At 60.5% G+C, this 8283-nt stretch overlaps 1 protein-coding gene across 1 annotated transcript; it reads left to right on the forward strand.

Moving 5' to 3' along the window:
- The first annotated feature begins 94 nt into the window (after nucleotides 1-94).
- Nucleotides 95-8019, forward strand: TMEM120A (transmembrane protein 120A). The gene is made up of 13 exons (XM_029961261.1): nucleotides 95-170; nucleotides 349-878; nucleotides 2417-2535; nucleotides 2994-3110; nucleotides 3561-3620; nucleotides 4315-4410; nucleotides 4682-4771; nucleotides 5172-5237; nucleotides 5393-5454; nucleotides 5704-5796; nucleotides 6503-6567; nucleotides 7106-7174; nucleotides 7263-8019. Exons 1-13 carry the CDS (start codon nucleotides 95-97, stop codon nucleotides 7374-7376), a joined length of 1557 nt encoding a protein of 518 aa, XP_029817121.1. The 3' UTR covers nucleotides 7377-8019.
- The last annotated feature ends 264 nt before the right edge of the window (nucleotides 8020-8283 follow it).

Below are 8283 nucleotides of genomic sequence, written 5' to 3' on the forward strand. Positions count from 1 at the left end.
CCGGCCTGGCCCCGCCCCCAGTGGGCGTGCCCGGAAGGGGGCGGGGCAGCGGCGCGGTGGCCGCGGGCCGGGCCGGGCTCCCGCCATCGCCACCATGGCCGCGGGTGCGCCTCGGACCGCCGAGTGCCTGCGGAGTTGGAGGAGCTGCAGGACGGCTTCAGGCATTCCAGGTACGCCGAACCCTCCGCCGCCGCGGGGGGCTCGGGGGCCGCCCCGGCACCCCGCGGTGACCGCACAGCGCCCTGGGGGAATCCGCCGCGGCGCTCCCCGCAGCACTCCAACGGGTCGAGGGCAGCCGGCGCTTCCCTCCGGAGCGGGCCGCTTCTCCCCTTTTCCCTTGTGTCCCAGCCCTGTGCGCCCGGCAGAGCGGTTGGGAGCGGGGCGGAGGTGGCCAGGTGTTGCCGGGCACGGGCGCTTGCCAAAGGGACCGGGTCCGCCGGTCTGAGGACCCCGGCCCGGGCGGAGACTGGCGTGGAAGCCCAACCGCCGTGTTCCAAGGCTGGGAGCTGGCGTGGAGAGCCCAGAGCGCTCCCGTGTCGAGGGCTGGGAAGCTGGCGTGGAGAACCCAGAGCTCCCGGGTCCGAGGGCTGGGAGCTGGCGTGGAGAACCCAGAGCTCCCGGGTCCGAGGGCTGGGAGCTGGCGTGGCACGGCCGGACGGGGAGCGCAGATGCCGTTTCACGCTCTTTATCGCTCCTTATCGCTCCTTATCGCCCCTGTCAGCGCGCCGCTCGGGCACGGCCCGGAGCAAACTGCCGCCCGCTGGCGGGATCGCCGGGAATCCGGGCACACCGCGGCCAGGCTCCTCGTCCCGACCCTCCGTACCCCGTCCCCCTCCCTCCCGTGCCCTGCCACCCACCGGGGGCTCCGTGCCAGGCAGGTGACAGGTATCAGAGGTGCTTCCACCTGCTTTGTGTAATCCCCAGGGCGCGGGCTGCCGGGGGAAGGAGTGGGCAGGGTTCAGCTCAGACAGGGTCACCCAAGGGAAAGGTTGGCTAACCCCATCCCCTGCTGCTGCTCAGGTCACTCAGCTGCAGCTGCACCAGTTCCCTTTCCCCCTCCTTCCCCCCCGGGAGTGGGGTGAAGCGGATGTTGTTGCGGGCACGTCGCTGTTGTGCCCAGATCTGGGGCAAGGGAGGCTTTGAGAAACCTCCTCTTGCTCCATAGGGGTTGCGTGGATGTCCCGGGTCGCCCACTTCGAACGCTGAGTGCAGCCACACAGTGCTGGCCCTTCCCATTGGAAACCTCCTCCCGGGGTGGCTCCTGATCCAGGCTGTCTTCGAGCGTGGTGCTGGGATGCTGACACAGCTAAAGGACTTGTCACAAAAGCCACTTGCTCACAGTTAACTCCAGAGCAAGAGGAGGAGGTGACTCCAGATGGGAGCAGGAAAGCTTGATGGCCAAGCAGGGAATGCCCTGGGAGAGATCAGGGACATAAATCACTGCTGGGGAGCTGGGATTGTCTGGGATCCAGATCTGCTACTGCTTGTTACCAGAGGGAGAAGGTTTCCCTCCTGTGCTCTGAGTTTCACCTTTCTCCTTTGGGAACAACTTTCAAATCTGCTGATCAAGTGCTCGATAAGAGCTAAAGCCTGTGTGCTAAGGTCTAGTCCAAGGGTTGTTGTGAGCAGCGTGTAATTCCCTGGTGGAAGTGGCATTCGGGCTGCTGTGGCTGAGGTGAGGCTGTTTTCCAGCTGACCTGGACAGGCAGCAGCATTGATCCCGCACGCTCTCTCCTTTCCTTGCTAAATATAGTGGAGAGTGGCATCCAGCCTTTCCCAGGTGCGGTTGGGTTACCAGGCACTTGGCTGCAGCCCTGCTGTGAGTCCGTCCTCTTTGTCCAGCTCATTGACAGGCTCCTTCCAGCTTTCTAGGGGTGCCCAGAGCCACAAGTCGGGGCAGCAGCAGGTGCTGCACAAACCTGGAGGCAGAGAGAGTCACTTATCCCATCCCAGCACTCAAAGCCATCGCTCCGGGTTACCACGGCCCTCAGTTACAGCCCTGGCTCAAACAGCATTTCTTTCCAAAGTCTTTTCTATCCTCTGTGCACAGTCAGTGGTCTCCCAGCCGTGGGAGCATCACCACATTGGTGGCTGGACTTTCACAGCCCGCAGCTGGAGGGGGCTGGACATGAGGGATGTGGAAGGGCAGGACCAGGCTGCATCCTGTGGATGTGCCTGCACCTGTAGATACCTTCCTTGGGATTGGGGATGGGCATCCCCATGGAAGCAGGGCTGGCTGCAGGCTGTCCTCAAACATACCTGATCCTCTGCAGCCACCCCTCCTCTCACCCAGCTGCTGTGCAGGTGAAGTTGAGGACATTTTTTAACAGAAGCATCAGCAGTGCCCCCGTGGAGGGCCTGAGGACAGGGATGGCTGGGCAGGCAGCTCTAATGCTTGCTGGTCTCTCCTTCCCAGGATAACCACAAGCTGTACAAGCAGAAACTCGAGGAGCTAACCAAGCTCCAGGATGGGATCTCCAGCTCCATCGCACGGCAGAAGAAGCGGCTGAAGGAGCTCTCGGTCTCCCTCAAAAAGTAAGTGGGTGTCCTGTGGCAGCACAGGAGGGGAGAGAGGCAAGGATGGGGCTCTCACCCCGTGTCTGAAATACAAACCTTTCTGCAGCCTCACTCATGGCAAAGTGCTGTGAGAGGCAGATCTTCCCCAGCGTCCCTTCCCTGTGCCCCAATTTGTGCCCCGTTTGCAGTTCAGAGCTTGCAAGGGCTTTGCAGGTACCATGAACTGCCACGTTCCTGCACCAAGCTCTCCCCGTCCTTCCTCGAGGGTGAGAGACTCCTCTGGCCTCACCTCACTCCCATTCCTGCTTCCTTCTCTTGAGCAACATCCCAGCCTGACAGAGTTATGGACTTGCCTCCCATCTGCCTTTGCTGTCCTTGGGGTGTCCTTGCCCGAGTCAGTCACCTGTGGAGGGCCAGCACATGCTGATCACGTTGCAGAGGCTCTCCTGATGCCAGTACCTGTGTTTCCTCCCCAGAAGCAAAGCCCACGCGAGTCCCGAGCAGGTATCTTCCATCCAGGAGGCCGAGAACCTGATTAAAGAGAGGCAGAATGTTTTCTTTGAGATGGAGGCCTATCTGCCGAAGAAGAATGGGTAAGAGGCACCTCAGCTCTGGGTGAAACACCAGGTCCACCCTCCACATCCCCGTGGCTGTAAGGCTGCTGTCACCCCGCTCCTGGGGGGGTCACAGCTCTGCTGCTCCACTTGGGCTCCCCAGAGGATACCTGGGCAGGAGCCAGGCTGAGCTTCTGCAGCCCTGCCCTCTTCTCCCTCACTCCTCTGCCTGCTCAGGGCCTTCATCCACCCTTGGACAGTGGCTGTGTGGGGGGGAAGCCCAGGTGAAACCCCAGTGCCCACAGGAGGTGGGGTGTGTGCTCGGCCACCCGTCCCCCTGCCCTGGGGAGGGGATGCCAGAGTGTTTGTGCCTGGCAGCTCCAAGTGGAAATCAGCTGGGAGGGAGCTCATCCCTGGCCCCAGTGGTGGCACGAGAGGGGACAGCTCCACAGGCAGGTCCCCATCCTAACACCTCTGCTCTCTCCCCAGGTTGTACCTGAGTCTGGTGCTCGGGAACGTGAACGTCACACTGCTCAGCAAACAGGCCAAGTACGGCTCCCTCCTCACTGCCACCTCTGCTTTGCCTGGCTTGGGATCCCCTTGGCACCAGGAACAACAGCTCCTCCCGGCCAAACACTGGCCTGGCCTGGCCCACCTGGTGTAGATTCCCTTCCTGGGCTGTTTTCTGCATCCTTTCACAGAATCAGCCAAATCCTTGACTCCCCCTCAAGCTCCTGCCACTGGGCTGGGATGGACCATTAGCTCTGACAAGCTAAAAAGGATCCTCCACCAAAGCCATGTCTGGGTTTCTGCTGTGTTAGGAACTTCCTGGAAAGACAGACAGTGGATAGCCCCCTCCTCTTCCCTTGGGGAAACACCAGTGGTTGGTTTTGGCCCAGGAGAGCCTTCCCCATGCCAGAGATACCCAACCGGGAGCTTGTGTCCCTCTCCTTCTGTTTCCCAATCCTCCTCTTGGAGACATGTGCAGACTCCAGTCTGCCCAGCTTCCCCAAAGTCTGGGCCACCAGACAGTTTGTTGGGTGGTTTGGAGTGCTTGAAGGTGTCCCACCTGTGTGGAAGCAGCCTGGTGTGTTCTCCTCTCAGAAATATCCCCAAGGCAAGGTTTTTCCCAAGTGTGTCCCAGAGGCTCCAAACAGAACATCACTTTTGTCCAGCTTGGTGGGGTGGGAGGATACAGCATTCCAGCAGCCACTTCACTCCAAGTCCTTGTGCTTGCCTGCAGGTTTGCTTATAAAGATGAATATGAGAAGTTCAAGCTCTACCTCACCATCATCCTACTCATTGTCTCCTCCTCCTGTCGGTTCCTCTTCAACTCCCGGTGAGTCTTGCTTGGATCCTGGGCAGAGATCTCCTCCCAGGGTCCCCGTGTCCTCTTCTCCCATCCTGCAATGTCCAGAGCTGAACAGGAGATCCTGATAAAGGATCTGGACACTGCCCTGGAGGTGGGGTGGCCTTTGTGGCTGCTGCAGTCCTGCCGTGGCCGTGGTGGGTGGGGGGGAGGAGCAGGTCCCTGCCTGCGGTGGGTGGGTGTCCCACAGCAGTGCCAGTGCCCCCAACACACCTTTACACCCTCCTTTGTGTGACACCAGGGTGACAGATGCCGTCTTTAACTTCCTCCTGGTGTGGTACTACTGCACCCTCACCATCCGAGAGAGCATCCTGATCAACAACGGATCCAAGTGAGTCCCTGGGCTCGGGGAGGGGGTGCAGCGAGTTGGTCCTTCTCTGCAAAGCTGAGAAGTTGGGGCCCATCGAGCAGCTCTGAGCTTCCCAAGGGAGCAGCTCCCTCCTACTCAGGGTGTGTAGCAAGCCCTGGTACAGCTGTAGGAGCGGGGCAGGAGGAACTCCCCGTGCGGAGGTGGTGCGGGAAGGTGGAACGGCGGCTGGAAGGGCCCCAGCTCCCGGTGCTGCCCAGACCGGAGGCGCCGGGTCCTGCTCCGAGCACGGATGTTTCACAACCAGCCCCACTCCTCATCTTGCTCTGGGAGCTGTCAGGTGGCTGCTCTGCTTTGCTGGTGCACCTCTGGGTTGGGATTCACACTCAGGACCTGACACCCCTTCTCTCTGTCTGCCTTCCAGAATCAAAGGCTGGTGGGTTTTTCATCACTACGTCTCCACCTTCCTCTCAGGTGTCATGCTGACATGGTAAATGTGTGTTCCCCATCCCACAGGGGGCTGTGGGTGGCTCTGGCACAGGGGCCTTTGCTGCCCTGACCTGCAGCCACAGGGGCTGTGGGGCAGGCAGGGCTGGCCATCCCCTCCCAGCCCCATGTCCCCCAGCCAGCATCGTTTCTCCACAGGCCAGATGGGCTCATGTACCAGATGTTCAGGAACCAGTTTCTCTCCTTCTCCATGTACCAGAGTAAGTGCTGTGCTGGGACAGGGACTGTGGTTGGCCTGGGGTGCTGAGCGTGCCTGTGGGGCTCTGCAGCACGTGCAGACCTGGCTGCAGCTGCTCACAGCTCTCGGCTTATCTGCGTTTTCCCTTGGACTCTGTCCTGCCCTCACCTCCCTGGCACTGGGGTGATCTTTGTGGGCAAGGTCATCACGGAGCTGGGGCCAAGATTTAATCCCTGGGCCCCTGTTGATGGCAGCCACACTCTCCTTGCAGGCTTTGTGCAGTTCCTGCAGTATTACTACCAGAGTGGGTGCCTGTACCGCCTGCGAGCGCTGGGTGAGAGGCACAACATGGACCTGACTGTGGGTAAGTCGGGATCTCCCCTTACTGATTGTCCCAGTCCAGCTGGACCCACCATTGCTGCAGGGCCTGTGGCTGGCCAAGCCTCCCTCCCATCTCCAGCCCAGCCTCAGCTAACTGGGAGCTGTGGGTTCTGTTAAAGGTAACGGTGGCAGTTTGGTCCGAGGTCAGTTTGGCTGCGGTTTGTCAGTGGCAGAAACAGTAAAAGCTACAAGTAAAGCCAAAACTCTGAGAGCAGCATCTCCCATAGGGCAGCAGCACCCCACAGGCTGGGTGCCTCCCTCCTCCTGCTCTCCTGGGACCACCAGCCCACAGCTGGCTCCCTCGGGATGCGAGGTGGCAGTGGATGTAGCTCCTGGCATCCAAACTTTCCCCGGGAAGCTCTTTCAGACATGAAATATCCCTCCAACACCCCGGGTACTGTGTGTGGGCTGTCACCTCCCAGGCCCTTGTGACACCAAGGGCTGGGCTGAGGGGCTCCAGCATGGGCGAGGGCAGCTCCACTGGAGCAGCTTCCTCTGCTGTCTTAGGAGTCCCTGTCACCATCCCCCCTGTGAGTACAGGTGCCCACAGTGAGGTTGGCATGGCAGGCCCTTCTCAGCCAGGCATGGAGTGGGCACTGAGTCTCGCTGCCCGTGTCCAGAGGCACTGGGCTCCATCTGCTCCCTGCCAGCCTGTTCCAGGTCCTCACACAAACCTTCATCCTTTGCAGAGGGTTTCCAGTCCTGGATGTGGAGAGGCCTCACGTTTCTGCTTCCCTTCCTCTTCTTTGGGCACGTGAGTCTGCACTGATCCCTGCAAGAGGCCACAGCCTCAGGTGGGAGCAGGTCATGCTGCAGTCCCAGCTGTGGGGTCAGCAGCCTGGACATCCCACAGTCCCCACAGGCTGCTGCAGCCATGTGATATGGGATGCCAGGGGTAGGGAAATGCTTCCAACAAACGCTGAGCCTTTTCCTCCAAAGCACCCACCGCCTCCACAACTGGAGCAATGAGATGGGGAGGACCTGGGGCAGTTCTGTGGTTAGAAGCCTTCCAAATCTTTTCCAAAGCCCTTCCTTGGTCATAGGCTGATGGGCAAAGGCTGCTCTGAGGCTTTCTCGCAGCCCTTGAGCTCCAGGTGGCACAAAAGGGGAGGGGATGTCCCAGCTGGGGTCCTCTGGGGATGAACCCTCTGACCCTGAGCCTGGATGGGGTTTCACTGCCCTCACATGAGGTCAGTGTGGGGTTTGTGCCCAGAGGGAGCAGCTGGGTGAGTGTCAGCATGGGATGGAACCTCTGAGAGCAGAGCTCTCCCTCAATCTCCTCTCTCCTGCAGTTCTGGCAGCTCTACAATGCCATCACCCTCTTCCGCATGCTCCAGCACCCGGAATGCAAGGAGTGGCAGGTAAGGGGGCTCCCAGGGGGCTGCCCTGGGAAGGGGGATGCCCCAGGCAGGTCCCTCCTGCTGACTTGTGCCTCTGTGCCTCCCACAGGTCCTCATGTGTGGCCTCCCCTTCTTCATCCTCTTCCTGGGGAACTTCTTCACCACCCTCCGCGTTGTCCACCAGAAGTTTCAGAACAAGAACAAAGACACAAAGGAGAATTGAAGGGGGGCAGTGTGGGGGCCAGGACTGTTTCTCCCCACTGCCTCCATCCCCCATCCACATCTCCTCGATTCCGTCCGGACTCTGGTGTCTCATCCCATTCCTTGGAAGCCTGGGTGTGGGACAGAGCTTGGGCCCTGCTCCTGGACAGTCCGGGTGTTCACTGCGGTGCTGGATCCATGCCCAAGCCACTCACCCGGAGTCAGAAGCACCCTGTGACAGCCACTCCCATTTGCTGGGATGTTCTCTGGATGCTGGTGCTCCCCATCCCACTGGGACAAGGCTGGCAGCTGCCTCACACAGCTCCTGGCGTGGTCGAGGCTCCCCCTTTCCCCCCCAGCCCTGCAGCCCCTGTGTGTTGAAGGCAGAGGCCCTGGGGCAGCCTCATCACTGCAAGGGGGCAGCTGGGGGCTGTGCACAAGTCCTGGGTTCCAGGGTGTGCCTATTCCAGTTCCTCCCTCACCTTCAATCCACAGGGAAGAGGGGCCTGAGGCTCAGGAGGGGTGGGGAGCACCGGGAGCCTGGGCCAGGCTTCACACTGGAGCTGCACAAACAGCACCCTGGGCTGGCATCTCTGGAGGGTGCAGATGTAAAAATAAAGGGAAGGCGCTGCCCCGGGTCACCGGGGTGGTCTGGGAACAGTTTCCATGCTCTGTGGTTTTGGCTCTTTGGGAAGGGTGTTCTGACACAACCTCCCTGACAGGAGGCTGGAGGTGGGGGTCTGTCTCTTCTGGGTAACATGCAATAGGACAAGGGGAAACAGCCTCAAGTTGTGCCAGGGGAGGTTTAGACTGGACATTAGGGGAAAATGTCTTCACCCCAAGGGTTGTCCAGCCCTGGCACAGGCTGTGCAGGGCAGTGGAATCACCATCCCTGGAGGATTTTAAAGCCATGTAGATGTGACACCTGG

The sequence above is a fragment of the Manacus vitellinus genome, unplaced genomic scaffold (genome assembly GCF_001715985.3).
Source record: "Manacus vitellinus isolate BGI_N305 unplaced genomic scaffold, ASM171598v3 scaffold_32_pilon, whole genome shotgun sequence".
Lineage (NCBI taxonomy): Eukaryota > Metazoa > Chordata > Aves > Passeriformes > Pipridae > Manacus > Manacus vitellinus.